At 48.3% G+C, this 22,045-nt stretch overlaps 1 protein-coding gene across 4 annotated transcripts in view; it reads left to right on the top strand.

Annotated features, from left to right (window-relative positions):
- Positions 1–14,105, top strand: part of elk3 (ETS transcription factor ELK3) — a 46,791-nt gene extending 32,686 nt beyond the window's left edge. For 3 of the 4 annotated variants that reach the window (XM_055652760.1, XM_055652759.1, XM_055652761.1), the window contains 3 exons: positions 8,584–8,734; positions 11,813–11,935; positions 13,466–14,105. In XM_055652760.1, coding sequence (XP_055508735.1) covers positions 8,584–8,734; positions 11,813–11,935; positions 13,466–13,482 — 291 coding nt within the window. In that variant the 3' untranslated portion in view covers positions 13,483–14,105. The remainder of the gene's footprint in view (positions 1–8,583; positions 8,735–11,812; positions 11,936–13,465) is intronic. The other variant, XM_055652762.1, reaches the window with a different exon arrangement.
- The last annotated feature ends 7,940 nt before the right edge of the window (positions 14,106–22,045 follow it).

Genomic DNA, 22,045 nt, shown 5'->3' with positions numbered 1-22,045 from the left:
TAGTTATTCAATTGGTCTGCCATGTCCTTGTTCCCCATGATCAATTCACCTGTTTCTGACTGCAAGGGACCTACATTTGTTTTAACTAATCTTTTTCTCTTCACATATCTATAAAAGCTTTTGCAGTCAGTTTTTATGTTCCCTGCCAGTTTTCTTTCATAATCTATTTTCCCTGTCCTAATTAAGCCCTTTGTCCTCCTCTGCTGGACTCTGAATTTCTCCCAGTCCTCTGGTAGGCTGCTTTTTCTGGCTAATTTGTACGCTTCATCTTTTGTTTTTATACTATCCCTGATTTCCCTTGTTATCCAAGGATGCACTACCTTCCATGATTTATTTTTTTGCCAAACTGGGATGAACAATTGTTGTAGTTCATCCATGCAGTCTTTAAATGCCTTCCATTGCATATCCACCGTCAACCCATTAAGAATCAATTGCCAGTCTATCTTGGCCAATTCACGTCTCATACCCTCAAAGTTACCTTTCTTTAAGTTCAGGACCCTTGTTTCTGAATTAACAATGTCACTCTCCATCCTAATGAAGAACTTAACCATATTATGGTCACTCTTGCCCAAGGGGCCACGCACAACAAGACTGCTAGCTAACCCTTCCTCATTACTCAATACCCAATCTAAAATAGCCTGCTCTCTCGTTGGTTCCACTACATGTTGGTTTAGAAAACTATCCTGCATACATTCCAAGAAATCCTCTTCCTCAGCACCCTTGCCAATTTGATTCACCCAATCTATATGTAGATTGAAGTCACCCATTATAACTGTTTTACCTTTGTTGCACGCATTTCTAATTTCCTGTTTGATGCCATCCCCAACTCCGCTACTACTGTTAGGTGGCCTGTACACAACTCCCACTAGCGTTTTCTGACCCTTAGTGTTTCGCAGCTCTACCCATATCGATTCCACATCCTCAAAGCTATTGTCCTTCCTTTCTATTGCGTTAATCTGCTCTCTAACCAGCAACGCTACCCCACCCCCTTTCCCTTTCTGTCTATCCCTCCTGAATATTGAATATCTCTGGATGTTCAGCTCCCAGCCTTGGTCACCCTGGAGCCATGTCTCCGTGATCCCAACTATATCATAGTCATTAATAGCTATCTGCACATTCAACTCATCCACTTTATTACGAATGCTCCTTGCATTGAGACACAAAGCCTTCAGGCTTGTTTTTACAACACTCTTACCCTTATACTATTATGCTGAAAAGTGGCCCTTTCTGATTTGTGCCCTGGTTTTGTCTGCCTGCCACTTTTACTTTTCACCTTGCTACCTATTGCTTCTACCCTCATTTTACACCCCTCGGTCTCTACGCTCACACATTTAAGAAACCCTTTCCCTTTAAATCCATCCTCAACTATCCCATTCGACACCCCACCCCCCTTATTCAGTTCTCTGGCATTTGTAGATGGCGTTGGAGCTGTGCTCAACCACGCGGTCTCGGGTGTGAAGAGAGTGGGCCGGGGATCTACACACGCAGCCTGAAGCTACACCTGTGTCGTTGGTCAGTGAGGAGGAGTTATTGATATCCCCCCACACTGATTTTCATCATGAGGAAGTCTTAGTTTACTTCAGTTTAGAAACAGGCCCTTTGGCCCATCGAGTCTGCATCAACCATACACTATCACTATGATACAAACTAAAGACATTTTACAATTTTACCAGAGCCAATTAACCTACAAACCTGTATGTCTTTGGTTAGTGGGAGCAAACCGGAGCTCCCGTAGAAAACCCACGCGGTCACGGGGAGAACGTACAATCTCCGTACAAGCAGCACCTAGTCAGGATGGAACCCGGGTCTCTGGCGCTGTGAGGCAGCAACTCTACCGCTGTGTCACCGTGCCACCCTACAGTGGTACAGCAATGGTCGAGTGTGTCATGTCGTCTGGTGTTGAAGGTGACGTGTGGATGGTAGTGGGGCAGAGAAGTCTCCGAGCTTGTCTGTTTGAAAACACCAGCAGTGATAGGGAAAGCTCCAGGGCACACTGTCCTGTGCTCGCTGATCGCAGTGCTCCACTTCCCAAGTGCCGGCTAGACGTCTGCCTGAGGCAGGCTGTGGACTGCGGTCAAGGTGATGGTGGGGATCTTTCACGGAAGGTAGAACAGTTGGCACTGCCGGATGTTACAGGTGGGGAGAGCACAAAAGCAACAAAAAGACTGCGGCGGGTTTAACATGAAGCAGATGATACCGCCTGCAACATGCAGGGAGCGGAAACCCTCAGCTGGAGTGTCACGTACTGAGAGTGGGGTGGGGGGGTGAGCCTTGCCTCCGTGAAACAGGGTACACAGCACTGTCTCCAGCATCTCTCTGACACAGCAGTCTTGCTGATATGTCTTCTGTCTTGAACGTTGGCCAGAAGGAATGAAGGGGTGGTGGGGCCAAGGCCCCTACACTTCAGACTTACCTGCCAAACACATTTCTAGTACAGTGGAGGCCTCCGCCATGTGTAGCAAGGAACTGCAGATGCTGGTTGACCCCACAGATGGACACAAAGTGCGGGAGTAACTGAGCGGGTCAGACAGCGTCTCTGGAGAAGTAGAATAGGTGACGTTTTGGGTCGGAACCCTAGTTCAGACTGAGGGCTAGCAAGTGCAGAGTGCGTGTTTGCTTGGTTGGGTGAGTGTGTTCCTCTGTCGTGGAGTCAGAGAGCTGGAGAGCATGGAACTGGGACATGTTCAAGGAATTGTCAGAGGACTTGAATGACTTTAGGGGGGTTGCACATAAGGTCACCAGGTCATAGGGCTTGACACACGGAGCCGCCAATCCATCTGGAGGACATCGCAGCTTCCAGTATATGTTGCTAATACACGAAGCGCGTACTTTCCTACCTGTTAAAAGCCGCCAAAATTGTGAATTTTTGCGCTGTAAAAAATTGTGGAAGTCGGGGTAAGCTTGAGGGACATTTATCCTACTTCAGAATTCCAAAAGTGAGGAGAAATGACGGTAGATAGAAGCGAGAGCTGAAGGGACAACACGCTTATCCCGATTTCCATAATTATTTACAGTGCAAAAACTGACCATTTCAGTGGTGGGGTTTTAACGGGCCCGCTACGCTGGAAACAATGGTCAGTGCGTACCTGCAGTTCATCGTGTGTCCTCCAGTTGGCGTAGCGTAGCAACAGTACGGGTCATGGGTCGTGACCCGACTGCCGTGAAACCTCCCTATGCCTGAGCCGTATCTTGAAACGAAACTAAACTAAACCACTTGATGTCACCTGCGAGGAAAGGAATGAAAGCAACAAATCAAAGTCGGCATCCTGGCTTTGATTTGTCCTTTTGTGTACCTTTCATTTACTTGTTTTTTTGTACTTTTTCGTACCTCTCCCCTTGATTCTCAGTCTGAAGAAGGGTCTCGACCCGAAACGTCACTCATTCCTTCTCTCCAGAGATGCTGCCTGAGCCGCTGAGTTACTCCAGCTTTTTGTGTCTATTTTCAAGGCCTCCCTAATGCTCACAGTTGCCATGCTTGTATTCCAGGGGTCCCCTGAGCTCATCGGATCCATCAGGCCATCGTAAGATCACCCATGCATTTAAATGGCTTAAAAGCACCATTGCCACTGCTGTAGTCATGGCTGCAGACCTCTGCTTCCAAGATTCAAGATTCAAGATTCAATTTAATTGTCATTTGGACCCCTTGAGGTCCAAACGAAATGCCGTTTCTGCAGCCATACATTACAAACAAATAGACCCAAGACACTACATAATTTACATAAACATCCATCACATCGCTGTGATGGAAGGCCAAAAAAACTTATCTCTCCACTGCACTCTCCCCCACCGATGTCAGAGTCAAAGCCAAAGCCCCCGGCTGGCGATGGCGATTGTCCCGAGGCCATTAAAGCCACGCCGGGTGGTGCGAGGTCGCACACCGGGTCTTGGTGTTAGAGCCCCCGGCGGGCGCTCGCAGAGTCCCGCGGCCATTCCAAGCCGCGCGGGGCGGTGATGTCATGCCCTGCTCCAGGAGCTCTTCGACCCCGCAACTCGGGCGGGAGAAGTCGCCGTTGCGAGAGCCCTGAAAAGCGGTCTCCCTCCAGGGACCCGCGGGCTCCTGGTGCCGCCGTCCGCCAGAACCGCAGTTGCAGCCTCCGAATCTCCGGAGGTCGGGCCGCAGCAGCAGCAGCAGCAGCAGCAACTCCACCACCGCTCCACCCGCTCTGGACTCGGCCAGCTCCGCGACGGTGACGGTGAGTCGTCGGCACCAGAGTCCCCGGTCTTCTCCTGTTGGAGGCCGCTCCTCGTTGCAGCCCCAACGACAATGGAGACCCGACAAGAAAAGGTTGGGTCTCCCCCGTGCAGGGAGAGATTTAAAAGTTACCCCCTCCCTCCCACCCCACCCCCCCACACACACACCCCAACAAAAAATAACAAAAACTACATAGAAACATAGACAAAAAATAATAAAAACGCGGACGGGCTGCAGAGGCCGCTGCTGACGAGAGTCGCGCTGCCAAAGGCCAGAATGTGTGGACAAACGTTCACCCACACGCTGCCTGCAAAATGTCACCTCTGTCCGGAACCACTTTGTTCCCTTGATAAGTAAATGTAAATTAATACATTTTTTTAATGTTCATAAGTTCATAATTGGAGCAAATTAGGCTATTCAGCCCATCCAATCTACACCGCCATTCAATCATGGCTGATTTATCTTTGCCTCAACGCCATTCACCTGCCTTCTCCACATAACCCCGGACACTAATCAAGAATCTATCTATCTCTGCCTTAAAAATACCCATTGACGGCCTCCGCAGCCGTCTGTGGCAATTAATTCCACAGATTCACCACCCTCTGACTAAAGAAATTCCTAATCTTCCTAAAGGAATGTTCTTTTATTCGGAGGCTATGCCCTCTGGTCCTAGACTCTCCCACAAGTGGAAACACCCTCTCCACATCCACTTCATCCAGGCAATTATGCATTACATTAAAAAAAAATGCATCTTCAGAAAGAATGTGAATGTTTTATTTTAACAAATGTTCATATATCATGATGTTGGAACAAAGGCTCCTCTGAGCATAATCCACATGCAGACCTGGGAGGTTAGTGAGAGCACCGTCTGGACAATGGAAGTCCCTCTGTTTTGCTCTCCCACTGAACCCAGACAGAACGGCAACAAAACATTTCCTGCTGAGTTTGTCTGCGGGCTCCGTTTCCCTCTGCTTGTAGCCGCAAGGAGGGAGAAGGACAAAGAGAGAGGGAGGGAGAGGTTGGGAGGGAAAGGGAAAGATCATTTCAATTTTAAAAGTATTTAAAAAAATGTTTATGTGGGCGGCGTGGAGACGCAGTGGTAAAGTTACTGCCTCACAGTGCCAGAGACCCGGGTTCCATCCTGACTTTGGGTGCTGTTTGTGTGGTGTTTGCACGGTATCCATGTAACCTGCGTGGGTTTATCTCCGGTTTCCTCCCACACTCCAAAGTCGTACAGGTTTTTTATGTTAATTGTGCTCGGTAAAGATTGTGCATTCTCCCTATTGTGTGTAGGATAGTGTTAGTTAGTGTATGGGGATTGCTGGCCACCACCAAACAGCCTGTTTCCGAGCTGCATCTCTAAAGTGAACTAAAGGACATTTGTAATCATTGGCTGTTTATAAGGACATAACATATATAATGACTGTACATTAACAGCTTCAGATGTTTATGGGTTTCAGGCACGGTTCTATGGCAGCATCTTGGGGGATTCTGACACTAGTGGTTTGAGCTCCAGCTTGTAGGCCGGCCTGTATCACAGTTAGTCAGGTAGCTGCACCATCCGCCCACTCACATACGATGTTAAAATCACACCAGCTCAGCCTGTGGCAGGAAGGAGAAAGCTGTATCAAGGTGTGCTCATGTGTCAGCAACATTTATTATAAAGCAGTGGTGTCACGGTGGTGCAGCGGTAGAGTTTCTGCCCTGCAGCGCTGGAGATCCGGGTTCCATCCTGACTGCGGGTGCTGTCTGTGTGGAGTTTGTACGTACTCCCATTGACCGCGTGGATTTTCTCCGGGATCTTCGGTTTCCTCCCACACTCCAAAGACGTGCAGGTTTGTAGGTAAATTGGCTTTGTATAAGTGTAAATTGTCTCCAGTGTGTGTAGGATAGTGTTAGTGTGCGGGGATCGCTGTATCTCTAAACTAAACTAAAGTTGCTGCCTTACAGCGCCAGATACCTGGGTTCGACCCTGACTATTTATGCTGTCTGTACGGAGTTTGTATGTTGTTCCTCTGACCCATGTGGGTTTTCTCTGGGTGCTCTGGTTTCCTCCCACATTCCGAAGGCGTGCGTGTTTGTAGGTGAATTGACTTCTGTAAATTGTCCCTAGTGTTCGGGTGATCGCTAGTCATCGCGGGATGTTGCCACGTGGTATCTCTAAACTAAACTAATAAACTGAACTAAAACATAGAACAGTGTGGCCCAGGCCCAGGCCCTTCACCCCACAATGTCTATGCCTAACATGGTACCAAGATAAATAGAAGGATATGGATCATATGCCTGCACATGATCCATATCCTTCTATTCCCTGCATATCCATGTGCCAATTTAAAAGCCTCTTAAATGCCAACTGTTATCTTATAAATTCATGAAATGGGATGGAGTTTCCAGGGTTATTCAGGATTTTCCAAGTATCGTGCTATAATGTAACTAATCTGAAGGGTGTTTGATATTAAGGTGATTGGCCTCTTGATTCCTGCTTTCTGTCTCCCTTTTTTCCAATGTAGGAGTTACATCCGCTTTATTCCAATTTCTTGGAATTTTCCCTTAATCTAGGGAAGTTTAAAAATTAAACCAAGAGAATTTTCTCACCAAAACAACACAAAGTGCTGGTGTATCTCAGCGGGTCGGGCAGCATCTCTGGAGAACGTGGATCAGTGACATTTCGGGTTAAGACCCTTCATTAGCCCTATCCATGTTCTCCAGAGATGCTGCCTGACCCGCTGAGTTAATCCAGCTGAGTTCATAAATTCTAGGAGCAGAATTAGGCCATTTGGCCCATCAAGTGTACTCCGCCATTCAATCAGGGCTGATCTATCTTTCCCTCTCAACCCCATTCTCCTGCCTTCTCCCCGTAACCCGTACCAATCAAGAATCTGTCAGTCACCGGCTTACAAATATCCATCGACTTGGCCTCCACTGCCTTCTGTGGCAATGGATTCCACAGATTCACCACCCAAGAAATTCCTCCTCATCTCCTTCCAAAATGTACTTCCTTTTATTCTGAGGCTGTGCCCTCTGGACCTAGACTCTCCCACTAATGGAAACATTCTCTCCACGGTCACTGTATCCAGCCCTTTCTGTTGTGTTCTTTTTGTGTATAAAGCAGCACCTGCAGTTCCGTGTTTCTGCACATCTAAACCTTCTCAGCCAAAGATAGACACAAAATGCTGAAGTAACTCAGCGGGACAGGCAGCATCTCTGGATAGAAGGAATGGGTGACGTTTTCAGGTCAAGTCAACTCAAGTTTATTTGTCACATACACAATGCTCGCGGACTTTTGTGCAAAAGACAAACAACCAAACAACCAAACAAATTATAAACACAATCATAACAAACATATTCTCTTACATAATAAATAATGGAAGGAAAAACGTTCTGTAGAGTTAGTCCCTGGTGAGATAGGCGTTTACAATCCGAATTGCCTCTGGGAAGAAACTCCTTCTCAACCTCTCCGTTCTCACCGCATGGCAACGGAGGCGTTTGCCTAACCGTAGCAGCTGGAACAGTCCGTTGCAGGGGTGGAAGGGGTCTCCCATGATTTTATTTGCTCTGGAGTTGCACCTCCTGTTGTATAGATCCTGCCGGGGGGCGAGTGAAGTTCCCATAGTGCGTTCGGCCGAACGCACTACTCTCTGCAGAGCCTTCTTGTCCTTGGCAGAGCAATTCCCAAACCAGATGGTAATATTTCCGGACAAGATGCTTTCCACAGCCGCTGCGTAGAAGCACTGGAGGATCCTCGGAGACACTCTGAATTTCCTCAATTGCCTGAGGTGGTAAAGGCGCTGCCTTGCCTTACTCACGAGTGCTGAGGCGTGTGATGCCCATGTCATATCCTCGGAGATATGGACTCTCAGATATTTAAAACAGTTCACCCTATCCACAGGATCCCCATTTATCCTCAATGGAGTGTACGTCCTCGGATGATGTGCCCTCCTAAAGTCCATGATCAGCTCCTTCGTTTTTTTGATGTTCAAGAGGAGGCTGTTATCCTGGCACCAGAGTGCTAGATCAGCCACCTCCTCCCGGTAGGCCTTCTCATCGTTGTCTGATATCAGGCCCACCACCACAGTGTCATCAGCAAACTTAATTATTGAATTGGAGCTGAACCTAGCCACACAGTCATGTGTGTACAGGGAGTACAATAGGGGGCTGAGGACGCAACCCTGGGGCGATCCTGTGCTCAGGGTGAGGGACTTCGATGTATTCCCTCCCATCTTGACTACCTGGGGCCTGGTGTTGAGAAAGTCCAGGACCCAGGCACACAGGGAGGTGTTGAGCCCCAATTCCATTAGCTTCCCAGCCAGTCTGGTGGGGACTATCGTGTTGAAGGCTGAACTGTAGTCTATGAACAGCATCCTCACGTAGCCCCCCTTCTGGCTGTCCAGATGGGAGAGAGCGGTGTGCAAGACCTGGGAGACCGCATCGTCCGTGGACCTGTTCGGACGGTATGCAAACTGCAACGGGTCCATGTTCCGAGGGAGGAAGGCGCAGATGTGATTCTTCACCAGCCTCTCAAAGCATTTCATGACTACCGAGGTAAGGGCCACCGGACGGTAGTCATTCAGGCAGGCTGGGGAGGTATTTTTTGGTACCGGTACAATGATGGATTTTTTGAAGCAGGCAGGTCGAGACCCTTCAGACTGAATCAGGGGGGAGGGAGATACAGAGATAAGGAAATATGAGGCGTGAAAATGAGACAAAGGGGATGAAGATTATGGAAACTGTAGACTAGATCATTGTAGAATAGAACAAGAAAGCAAACAGAGATAAAATGTAAACCAGGACAGTAAGACTAGTGGGAGAACTGGGAAGGGGGGAGGGATGGAGAGAGGGAAGGCAAAGGTTACTTGAAGTTAGAGAAGTCAATATTTATACCGCTGCCTCAAATGGTATCCCACCACTAGCCACATCTTCCCATCTCCACCCCTTTCCGCTTTCCACGGAGACCATTTCCTCCCTAACTCCCTGGTTGACTCGTCCCTTCCCACCCAAACCACCCCCTCCCCAGCTACTTTCCCCAGCAACCGCAGGAGATGCAACACCTGTCCCCATACCACCCCCCTCGACTCCGTCCAAGGACCCCGACAGTCTTTTCAGGTGAGGCAGAGGTTCACTTGCATCTCCTCTACCCTCATCTACTCTATCCGCCGTTCCAGGTGTGGACTCCTATTTATCGGTGAGACCAAGCGCAGGCTCGGCGATCGTCTCGCTGAACCTCCGCTCAGTCCGCCTAAACCTACCTGATCTCCCGGTTGCTAAACACTTTAACTCCCCCTCCCATTCCCACACTGACCTTTCTCTCCTGGGACTCCTCCATTGTCAGAGACCCAGCACAAATTGGAGATACAGCACCTCATATTTCACTTGGGCAGCTCACACCCCAGCGGTATGAACATTGGCTTCCCTAACTTTAAGTAACCTTTCCCTTCCCTCTCTCTCCATCCTTCCCCCTTCCCAGTTCTCCCACTAGTCTGACTGGCCTGGTTTACATTTTATCTCTGTTTGCTTTCTTGTTCTATTCTACAATGATCAACTCTACATTTTCCTTGATCTCCATCCCCTTTGTCTCGTTTTCACACCTACATTTCCTTATCTCTGTATCTCCCTCTCCCCGATTCAGTCTGAAGAAGGGTCTCGACCCAAAACATCACCCATTCCTTCTATCCAGAGATGCTGCCGGTCATGCTGAGATACTCCTGCTCTTTGTGTCCTTGCTATAACATTTCTCACCAGCCATTTGTCGGCTGTAGACCCTTGGTGTCCAATCCTTGATGTATATCTGAATTGGACATAAATACGATAGATGCGAGAGCGGGGCAGAGACTGGGGGTCCAGTGGATAAAGACTCACCTCCTGACACATCAAAGCCTTGCCACAAGGTGCAGGTCAGAGGTGTGCTGGAATACTCTCCACTTGGCTGGATGAGTTCTGCTGCAACAGCTCTCATGAGGCTCAGCATCATCCAAGATGAAGCAACTGCCTGCTCAGCATCCCATCACCCTAAACGTTCATTTCATTCACCACCAGTGCACTGTGACAGCAGGGCCCACTGTCTACAAAATGCATCATAGTTACTCACTCAGTTCATAAATTCATAGGTTCTAGGAGCAGCATTAGGCCATTCGGCCCATCAAGTCTATTCCACCATTCAATCGTGGCTGATCTATCTTTACCTCTCAACCCCATTCTCCTGCCTTCTCCCCATAACCTCTGGCACCAAGATCAAGAATTTTGTCAATTTCGGCCTTGAAAATATCCATTGACAGCCTCCACAGCCGTCTGTGGCAATGAATTCTACAGATTCACCACCCTCTGACTAAAGGTCCATCCTTTTATTCTAAGGCTGTGCCCTCTAGTCCTAGACTCTCCCACTAGTGGAAGCATTCTCTCCACATCCACTCTATCCAAGCCTTTCACTATTTGTTAAGTTTCAATGAGTTCCCCCTCATCCTTCTAAACTCCAGCGAGTACAGGCCCAGTGCCGTCAAATGCTCATACGCTACCCAACTCATTCCTGGGATCACTGATAAATCTCCTCTAATTAGTCTACTATTGCAGCACATCTTGAACCCACACCTTCTATCAACATGAAAGGCAAGAAACACCTCCAAGTCCAGCTTTCCCTCCAAGTCACAGCTTTTGGGCGTCACCGTGTGGAATAGCCCCGATATTTACCATTGAAGAGGGCCTTGGACCTTTCAGATGTGACGTGTCATGGGGCTGGTGCTGCTCTGCCCCTGCGCTGGAGTGCTAGCTTAGATCTTCGTGTCCAAGGTGAGACATGGCCACAGTGTCCACGGCCAGAGGCAGATTGTTATCAATGTGATTAATAGCTGACGTAGAACATTGAACTGTACAGCACAGGACATGTGGCATGGTGGCACAGCGGTTGAGTGGCTGCCTTCCAGTGCCCGAGACCCAGGTTCGATCCTGACTCCCGGTGCTGTCTGCATGGAGTTTGCACGTTCTCTCCGTAACCTGCGTGGGTTTTCTCTGAGATCTCCGGTTTCTTCCCACACTCCAAAGACATACAGGTTTGTAGTAAAAATTGTAAATGATCCTGAGTGTGTAGGATAGGGCTAGTGTGCGGGGATCACTGGACAGCACAGACACGGTGGGATGAAGGGGCTGTTTCCGCGCTGTATCTCTAAACTAAACTGGAACAGGCGCTTCGGCCCACAATGTCCCCGCACTGATGATGCAAATTAAACTGTGTAGGAAAGAACTGCAGATGCTGGTTTAAATCAAATATAGACGTGAAATGCTGGAGTAACTCAGTGGGACAGGCAACTTCTCTGGAAAGGCGAATGGGTGACATTTCGGGTGGAGACCCTTCTTCAGTGATGGAGTGGGTGGTACAGGGATATAATGTAGTTGGAGACGGTAGGACTGGTGGGAAAAATGGGAAGGGAGAGGGAGAGCAAGGGTTACTTGAAGTTAATAGTCAGTGTTCATACTGCTGGGGTGTAAGCTGCCCAAGTGAAATGTGAAGTGCTGTTCCTCCAATTTGCACTGGGCTTCACTCTGACAATGTATAGTGAGATGTAAATTAAACTGATCTCCTTTGCCTGCCACCATTCATCTGTCTAATCATCATGTTTCTTACATTTATAGACACCCAGTGGGATTCTGTTGACACCAAGCCCCTTACTCTCCAGTATTCATTTTTGGAGTACACTAAGTCCAGTGGCTCCCTTGAGTCCCGCCAGACTACAGGGACCAGGCTCCTTATTTCAGGTATGTGCTTATTAATATCAAGGTGAATTATGTCTCTCGTCAGGCTGTTAATTCAAAGTGGTAATCTAAATTAAAGCACAAGGAACTGCAGATGCTGGGATGTTGCACAGAACACAAAGTGCTGGAGTAACTCAGCAGATCAGTCAGCATTGCTGGAGGACATGGATAAGAAGATATGATCTGAAGAAGGGTCCTGACTCAAAACGTCGCCTAGCCATGTTCTCCAGAGACGCTGCCTGACCCGCTGAGTTACTCCAACACTTTGTGTTCCACAAATTGATTTTAATTGACAGATTGTGGTTCATAGCCAGAGATTACAGTTCTTAATGTGAAACATTGTGCACTTTCATTTAAGGTAGTCATTGATTCCAAACTTGTGTCAATGTTTTCTTAAATGAATTTATCAAATTGTTTTCGTAATTTGGTAAATTAATTCATTTCTCCTCTAAATTCCTAATTTGTGAATTTCACGCTTGCGCAAGAGGGTGTCAGAGCTCCGTTTCTCTGCTACGCAGCTTGAAATGTTCTCAGCGGTTAAGTCAGTTTAAGGAAGTGTAAACTCAATGAAACAATGAAAAAGCCGATGACGTATATTTCCCTTTGCGCAATTCATTTGTGATGCTGGTACACAGAGACGGGAGGGGGGAGAGAATGAGAGAGGGGAGAGGGGGAATGAGAGAGGAAGAGAGGGAGAATGAGAGAGGGGAAGAGGGAGAATGAGAGAGGGGAGAGGGAGAATGAGAGAGGGGAGAGGGAGAATGAGAGAGGGGAGAGGGGGAATGAGAGAGGGAAGAGGGAGAATGAGAGGAGGGAGAGGGGGAATGAGAGGGGAAGAGGGAGAATGAGAGGGGAAGGAGAGATGAGAGAGGGGAGAGAGAGAGAGAGAGGGGAGAAGGAGAATGAGATACAGGAGGGAGGGAGGGAGAATGGTGTGAGTGAGAAGGGAGGGAGATGGGAGAGAGTTGTGGGCAGAGAGGGGGAGAGAGATATGGAGGGAGAGCGAGAAAAGGGGGAAAGAGACAGGAAAAATAAGAGGGCACAGAGGCAAACTATAGGGGAGAGACAGTAGAGGATGAGAGGGAGACTGAGAGAAAGTGAGAGAGAAATAAATTAGAGGAGCGAGAAATGGAGATGAGGAATCTAGAGGGAAGGGTGAGGAAAGTGACAGTTAATATTACAACAAAATGCCAGGGGAAAAGTGAGATGCTGCAATGCCACTCGGTGTTAATGATGGTGCTATACCACCTGAATGTGTTGTATATTCTATTGCTGAACCTCGTTGGATCTATTGGGCATTGTTAGATGACGGAGTGCTGCCCTTCATCACTTTGAGCAGAAACCACTCTATTCTAGTGTAAGGAGATGGTGTAATTGGTGGGACTTCGATATTACACCTTGTTGGGATGGGACAGTGGGTTTGAACGTTTGGCTGTCAGGGTTCTGTAAGCTCCTATGTATTTGTTTTAAATCTGCTGCCATTGCTCTGAGCATTAAGGTCATTTTAATTTTGTCCTATTTTACTGCCCGCAGTTCCCAAGCTTGGTTAATGGACACATGCCAATTCCAATGCCTAGTTTGGATGGAATTTCTCCGTTGCTGCTTTCATCAAACACCCAGAAATCATGATACTGCCTTATTGAAGGACCAAAAGGGACCAATTAAATACCAAAATGTCAGGCAATAATCAGCTGTTATTTTTATCAGTGATCTTGCATCATTGGTATGAAGTTGTCAATCATATTATGAAGTATAGATTAAATACCTTTTATATGTGTTTATAATTAGTTTTGTTCCCAGTGTTTTATAATGAAGTTGGCAATAAATATATTATCTTTTCTTGTACCTTGCGTTTTATGCACTGTGCTTTTAATGAATGTTAACCAGCTGTGCCTACTTATGCTTAGTTTATGTAAATGACCTGTAAACCTGTTGTAATGGCAAGTTATTAGCATTATTAAATAATTGAAGCTTTGTATCAGTTTTCAATTATTGGTTATTAAAGGACGATACTATGTATTAGCAAAAAAGATTTATGCTATTTTCAATGTAAGTTTTTTTTAAAAAAAGCATTGCAGTTTATATGTTTTATAGATGGATTTGCCTTGTCTTTGTATTTTGGCTACAGGTTTGTAATTAACATATTTCAATAAATACCAGAAACCTAACTAAATCTTTCATTTGTTTTTTTCCCCCCCAAAGTCCCAGGACAATTAATGAGCACTCTCCCAGCAAGAGAGGTAAAAAAACAGCAGGTAGACAAAAATGCTGGGGAAACTCAGCGGGTGAGGCAGCATCTATGGAGCAAAGGAAATAGGCGACGTTTCAGGTCGAGATCCTTCTTCAGAGTTATGTGAGGGTGGGAGGGGCGGGAAGAAGAAAGGAAGAGGTGGAGATAGTGGGGTGAGGGAGGGCTGGGAAGGGGAGGAGAAAGCAGGGACTACCTAAAATTAGAGAAGTCAATGTTCATACCGCTGGGGTGTAAACTGCCCACCAAAATATGAGGCGCTGCTCCTCCAATTTGTGGTGGGCCTCACTCTGGCCATGGAGGAGGCCCAGGACAGAAAGGTTGGATTCGGAATGGAGTTGAAGTGCTGAGCCACCGGGAGATCAGGTTGGTCATTGCGATCCAAGCGGAGGTGTTGGGCGAAGTGATCGCCAAGCCTACGCTTGGTCTCACCGATGTTACATGCAGCCGACACCTAGAGCAGCGGATGCAATAGATGAGGTTGGAGGAGGTGCAGGTGAACCTCTGTCGCACCAGGAAAGACTGCTTGGGTCCTTGAATGGAGTCAAGGGGGGAGGTAAAGCGACAAGTGTAGCATTTCCTACGGTTGCAAGGGAAAGTGCCCGGGAGGGGACATATGCTAAATATGTTTGGGTGAGATGGGACGAATTGACCAGGGAGTTACGGAGGGAGCGGTCTCTGCGGAAAGCAGACAGGGGAGGAGATGGGAAGATGTGGCCAGTGGTGGGATCCCGTTGGAGGTGGCAAAAATGTCAGAGGATAATCTGTTGTAAGTGACTGCTGGTAGGATGGAAGGTGAGGACAAGGGGGACTCTGCCGGGGACGAGTGGGGGGGATGGGGACTGAGAGCAGTTACGGGGTATAGAAGTGACCCTGGTCAGAGCCTCATCTATAGTAGAAGAATGGAACTCCCATTCCCTGAAGAATGAGGACATCTCCGATGACCTTGTGTGGAACACCTCATCCTGGGAGCAGATGCGGCGTAGATGGAGAAATTGGGAGTAGGGGATGGAGTCCTTACAGGAAACAGGGTGGGAAGAAGTGTAGGCCAGATAGCCATGGGAGTCAATGGGTTTATAGTGGATGTCGGTCAGTAGTCTATCACCTGCGATGGAGATAGTGAGGTCTAGAAATGGTAGGGAAATGTCGGAAATGGTCCAGGTGTATTTGTGTGCTGGATGGAAGTTAGTGGTGAAATGGATGAAGTCAGTGAGTTGTGTGTGGGTGCAGGAGGTAACACCAATGCAGTCAGCGATGCAGCGGAGGTAGAGTTTGAGGATAGGGCCATGGCACGCCTCGAACAAAGATGAAAAAACAGCAAGTGTGATTTAAAATTACTGAAGTAAAACAGCCCAAATTATCAATGATTAATAACAGCAAGCTTGTAATAAATCATATCTTTGCACCACAGCAAGAAGTACCATTTTGCTTCTATTTCTTTATTTTTACCTGGCTGGAGCTGACGTTGTACGAAACAATGTTCTGTAACTAAGTCTAGGATGAGAATCAAAGGCACAAGCAGATAGTACAGCTGCTACCTCACTTTCAATCCTGATCATGGGTGCTTTAGTTTCTTCCTGGATCGACACATTATTTGACCCTCCATTGCTCCTGATGTAGGTGAGTAGCAGGAAATAGGGCGCGGGGAGGGGGGGGTGATTGATAAAGTCCAGTAAAGTCCGATTAGTGATAGTCCAAGGGTCTCCAGTGAGGTAGTTGGTCAGAGAACTCTCTATTTGTTGATAAAACGATTCAGTTGCTTGATAACAGCTGGGAAGAAACTGTCCCTGAATCTGGAGGTGTGTGTTTCCACACTTCTATACCTCTTGCCTGAGGGAGTGACCAGGGTGAGACTCGGCCTTGATTATGCTGGCTTGGCCATGGCAGCTTGATGTGTAAATGGAGTCAACGGAAGGAAGGCCGGTTTGTGTGATTGTCTGGGCTGCGTCCACAATTCTCCGCCATTTCTTGTGGTCTTGGATGGGGCTGTTCTCAAACCATGCTGTGATGCGTCCCGATAAAATGCTTTCTACAGCTAATCTAGATGTTGGTGAGAGTTGTTGGGGACATGCTGAATTTCCTAAGCCTTCTAAGGATGTAGAAGCATTGGTGTACTTTCTTGACCATTGCTTTGATATGGGCTGAAGGAATGACCTGCATAATTAACCTCTTTCAATAACTGGTTATAAATGGTCGAAAGACCTTGCCTCGTCCTTAGGACATGATGATAACAGCTTTATATTTTCCTTTTATATGTTGGGTCTTTTTTTCCTACTCCTTTGGAAGTTTATCAATTCTTTACAGAATGTGTTGTCTTGCCAATTTATGTCATTCCCATAGCACTTTGAGGACAGAAAGCACCCTTTGCGAATAGGATTTAGAGTCCCACATTATACACAGCAAGTGTCAGAGTTAGGATGTTGCAAACCAGCTTGAACAAAAGTGGATAGTGATTAGGATCCAGTTGTGATATTAGTATTGCAATCAACAACATGGGAATGAGTAGAGCTTACCTCAGGACGTGAAAATTGATCATTTTCTTGCCCAAATCCTAAAATATGTGCTGTCCAACCCAAATGGGCAGTAATTATCGAGTAAAGGGAGTTAGCACCTGGGCAAGATAGACATAAAATGCTGGAGTAACTCAGTGGTTAGGCAGCATCACTGACAAAATGGAATAGGTGACGTTTTGTGTCTGAACCCCTCCTCAGACTACAAGATAGAGGTAAGAACAAGAGGACCAGCAACAGATGACCACAGGAAGGGTGGTGTACATAATGGCCCGTTGTTGGCTGATAAGTTGCTGCCTTCCAGCGTCAGAGACATGGGTTCGATCCCGCCTGTGGGTGCTGTCTGTATGGAGTTTGTACATTCTGCTTGTGACCGTTTTGAGTTTTCTCCAGGTGCTCCGGTTTCCCCCCACACTCCAGATATACAGGTTTGTAGGTTAATTGCTTCTGTAAATTGTCCCCAGTGTGTGGGATAGTGTTAGTGTACAGGGTCAGCATGGATTTGGTATAAAGTATAAAGATGAATTACAAATATGAATCAGTATTTGATATGGAGTGTAGGACAGGTGATGTGGTGTAGCTGCACCATATGGGAGATAATGGACATCAGTGACATCCCCAACAGGGAAATACAACTGTATTTAGCAGCTGCACCCTGACGAACCTTGCCCACACTTGTTGCCAGGCTAGCAATGGAAGAGCTGCAAGCTGCTATCAGCAAACAACTAACTGCACACCCAGAGAGGGCATTTATTGTTGCTGGTGATTTCAACCAAAGATCCTATCTTTGATTTCAACCACTCCAACCTTAAAACTGTACTCCCCAGGTTCCATCAGCATGTTTCCTGCCCAACCAGAGGAAACAATATTCTGGACTTAGTATACACTAACATTACTGAAGCCTACAAAACCCTCCCCCTCCCCCACCTTGGTCAGTCTGACCAGCTCTCTTTGTTCCTGCTCCCCAAATACACACCTCTGATCAGACGTGTGAAACCTACCGCGAGGACAGTGAGGGTTTGGCCTGAGGGGGCTGTCTCTGTTTTACAGGAGCAGTTTCAGCAAACAGACTGGAGTCTGTTTGTTACCCAGTCCACCTCTAACTCCCAAGTGGACATCAACTCATACACCTCAACAGTCTTGGACTATATAAAATTCTGCACTGATAACGTCACTACCCACAAAGAGATAAAGACCTTCACTAACCAGAAGCCGTGGATGAGCAGGGAGGTCAGACTCCTGCTGAAGGCTCGCGATGCCGCTTTCAGATCTGGCAATGCTGAGGGATACAGCTCATCCAGGGCCAATCTGACGCTAAACTGCATTTCGTTGTACCCATACTCGTATTTGTGCAATGACATTAAAGTTGAATTGAATTGAATGGAATTGAATTGAATTGAGCTAGAAGTGCACACTTGCTGCAAATATCACAAGGCATTAAAAAAAGGGTGAGCAACTCAAACCGTTTGGTGCAGGATGCAATCAGATCCCTTGCGCGAGTAATATTGTCAATTTGGGCAGTGGTCAGAATGTTTCAGTAAGGCAGGTAAGGAGATCCGTGATGCAGCAAGTATGTGGCATGTCTTAGTAATGAACAAAGACCGTAAGGGGGGTGGATAATCTGACTACAGCAATATGTTCAGGGGAGCAGACAGGAAATGAAAGAGAGGCAAGTAAAGAGAAAAATAGACATAAAAGGCTATTTTGTATATTATATCTTACTGGACCAAGGGGAACCTGTTGGGTCCCGTCCCCTCAACGCGCGGTTGCAGTGGGGGGGGGGCCTGCAACGTCACACACACGCTAATCACGCCCCGAGGGTGGGGGGGGGAGAGGGGAAGGGAGGGTGGGGAGGGGAGGGGGGGGGGGGAGGGGAGGGGGGGGAGGGGGGGAGGGGGGGGGGGGGGGGGGGGGGGGGGAGGGGAGGGTGGGGGCGGAGAGGGGGTGCAAAGGAAGGGGAGGGAGGGTGGGGGAGGGGAGTGGGGGAGGGGCTGGGGGGGGGACAAAGGGAGGGTGGGGGTGGAGTGGGGGAGTGGGAGGAAGGGGAAGGACAGGAGGGGGGAAGACGGGGGGGGAGATGGAGCTGGAAGGGGAGGGGAAAGGCGGAGGGGTGAGGTGGAGGGAGGGCAGAGGGGTGGAGGGGGAGAGAGAGGAGGAGAGATGGGAGTGGGGGTAGAAGGGGGGAGGGGGAGGGGAATGTCGTGGGGGGGAGGGAAGCAGAGGGGGGAGAAGGGAGGAGGGGGAATGGAGGAGGAGGAATGGAGATGGGGGGGGGAGGGGAAAGGGGAGGGAGGGCAGAGGGGTGGAGGGGCAGTTACGGAGACAGAGGGATGGGGAGAGAGGGGGGTAAGGGCGGGAGAGAGGAGGGAGTGGGGGGGATATGGAGGGGGAGGGGAGGTGCGGGGCGCTGCGGATGACCGGCCATGCGAGTATTGGAAGAGGTCGGGGTGCCGATGCAGCGTGGAAAGTGACTCTGGGTGGGTGGAGGGAGCAGACCGTCCCCAAGTCTGCTACAACTGACGTTGCCTGGAGCCGCGGCGCCGCTCCGACCTCTGCCCCGGCCCGACCCAGACCCGCTGACCTCTGCCCATCCCAGACCCGCTCCATCCCGGCCCCGTGTGTGGGCGCAGCCGAACCCACAGCCCCGTGACAGTGCGGCCCACAGAGGGAGACGGGGCGGAGGGCAGCCGTGGCCAGACAGCGCTGACCCAGGAGGGAGAGTGGGGGCTGTCCCGAGGGATGCGCTCCTTCGGCCGCTTACACCTTGGTGCTCGGGTTCAGAGCACGCACAAATGACAATTTTGGTGTTTTTTAACAGGTAAGAAGGTACGCGTTCCATGTATTAACAGTGTGTGCCGGAAGCTGCCATGTCCTCCACATGGATAGAGCTACTCCATGCGCCACTCCCTTTGACCGATGACCTTATGTGCAACCGCCCTATAGACACAATCAGGGACTGCCTATGTTGACAGTTTGCAGGCAGGCGATCATCGAGTTGATGTATCGACAACTTTATCAACAGAGCGCTCGACCCCCTGCGGCGAGCAGCGTTCGCGGAGCTGCTCCGGGGTCCACATGGACACGGCATGTTTACTCTCAGGGGACGCGTGGGCCCGGAGGAGGGGCGGCGGTCGACCCCGCTGTGGCCGACGGCTGCCTGGACCCGCAGGTGGCCGTCATGGAGTGTGACGCAGGAATGCGGACGGGGCTCGTGGAGCGAGCAGCCCCTTCAGATGGTCGAGCAGGGGCTGCGGCCGCTCACATTCACACTGCATCTCTTCCTCGCAGCGGAGGCGGCAGACGGCTGGCGAGTCCATGAGCCGGCTCAGGTGTCTGTTGCATGCCACAGCCCTGTCCCCAGATGTGGAGGGGAGGGGAGGGGAGGAGACTCCCTTGTGGAGGAACCTCCACTGAGGACCGCTCCTGCCGTCGGGTGGTGACAGAAATAAGAAAAGAATATTAAAAAAGAAGGGAAAAAAGCTGGCCGCGAGGAGCAAAGGCATTGTGACGTCATCCAGCTCGCTTCAGCGCATTAGATTTTAAAAATATGTCAGATTGGTGAACAATTTAGTAAACAACTCAGGAAATAATCAATCAAATTTTTAGATGAGTGGATTTTTGAAATCATGAGGTAAATCTCTACCAGAATATGTAAAAATAGTAAGATTATCGAGAACTTATCAGTTTGAAGTTTGATCTTTATTTAATGAGTTACGATGAGCGATTACGTGAAGAAGCCCGCCAGTCCGCATGCGCGTCAATCTTCAAAGCAGCGGTGGGAAATCACAGATAACAGTAATTGAAGTAACATAGTAAGATTAGAGAGAACTAGAACTACCAGATGACCTTTATACGAGGGTTGGGAGCGGTGGGCACGTAATCGCTCATCGTAACTCCTCATAAAATAAAGATCAAACTTCAAACTGGTAAGTTCTCGTTTAATCTTACTATTTTACTTTGGAGTCACGTGAGTGATTCCGTGAAGATTTCAAAGCTCTGTGATTTCATGCCGTGGATACGAATCCAGGAGTCACACACTGCATCAGTTGACCCAGGATGAGTGAATAATAAACAATGCATTGAAACATGGCATGAATTTAAACATGTTGATGCTTTAATTAACAAAAAGAAAAAAAAAACTATAGCATCCCCTCTCTCCCAGGGGGAAGCTATGAAACAGAACCTAAAATGGAATGGGCAAATACCCCCGGTCTGGTAAGAGGTTTATTATAGAACCTTTGAAAAGTCAGTTCATTTGACAATCATGCGGCCACGAGGATATGGTCGAGAGGGACGTCCAGTGCCCTAGCTGCTGACGTTGATGCCGCCCTACTGGAGTGAGATTTAAAAATCTCAGTGTCTACTCCCACACGAACCAGAACCTGTTTCAACCATCTTGAAATGGTCTGTACCGGCACTTTCTTATGCGTTTTTTTGTGACTGATGAATAACGCTAACTCGGAGCCTCTGAGGCTCTTGGTGACATTGATATACTGCTGTAAGTGTGTAACTACACACAACCGAAAGTCCGTGGGGTATGCCGTAAAAATGTTTGAACCCTGACACCCCTGGTCTGCTCTGCTTATTTAAATCATAAATGTAAAATGTTATGTTATTTACAGATGACACCATCCTGTCCAGTTGCAGCTTTTGCAACACCTGGAGCCGCTGCGCTGTAACCAGCGCCATGAGCATGTCCACCTTGAGAGTGAATTTGGGCAAAGACAGGGATGTGGCTGGAGTCCACTGGCGAAGCAGCGTGAGTACCACGCTCACGTCCCAGATTTCCGAGTACCTGGGCCTGGGGGGATTAGAGTTAAAAATATCCTTCATGAACCGGGATATTAAAGGGTGAGATCCAACAGAGTGTTGTTCCGACCGCAGCCTCCTCAGAATCTGCAAATCAATAGATCAATACGGTCATGTAATGGATGGTTCTCCCCAGTCACAGGATGCACCAGTAGGTTACTGCATTTAGGGACAGTCATAAGAGCCTGTGTTATTATTCCCAAAACGAGTGGGAACCATGGCTGTGTAGGCCAGTCGGGTACTACCAAAATGCCTGAGGCAGAGTCCTGCTTGATCTTGAGCAAGCACCGACTGATGAGGCAAAATGGGGGAAATGCATATAAAAACATTTCACCCCAGTGTAGCGAGAATGCATCTACCGCCACTGCCCCTGGGTCTGGTTCCGATGAAACATACTTCGGTAACTGGTGATTGAGTCTGGATGCAAACAAATCGATATCTGGTACACCATACCAAGCGACAATATTATTAAATATTTCATGATTCAACACCCATTCTGTGTTGTCATTGAATTTTCGTGACCTGGTGTCCGCCACCATGTTGAAT

Source organism: Leucoraja erinacea, chromosome 22, assembly GCF_028641065.1.
Source record: "Leucoraja erinacea ecotype New England chromosome 22, Leri_hhj_1, whole genome shotgun sequence".
NCBI classification, from domain to species: Eukaryota; Metazoa; Chordata; class Chondrichthyes; order Rajiformes; family Rajidae; genus Leucoraja; species Leucoraja erinaceus.
This window is presented reverse-complemented; position numbering and strand designations above follow the sequence as displayed.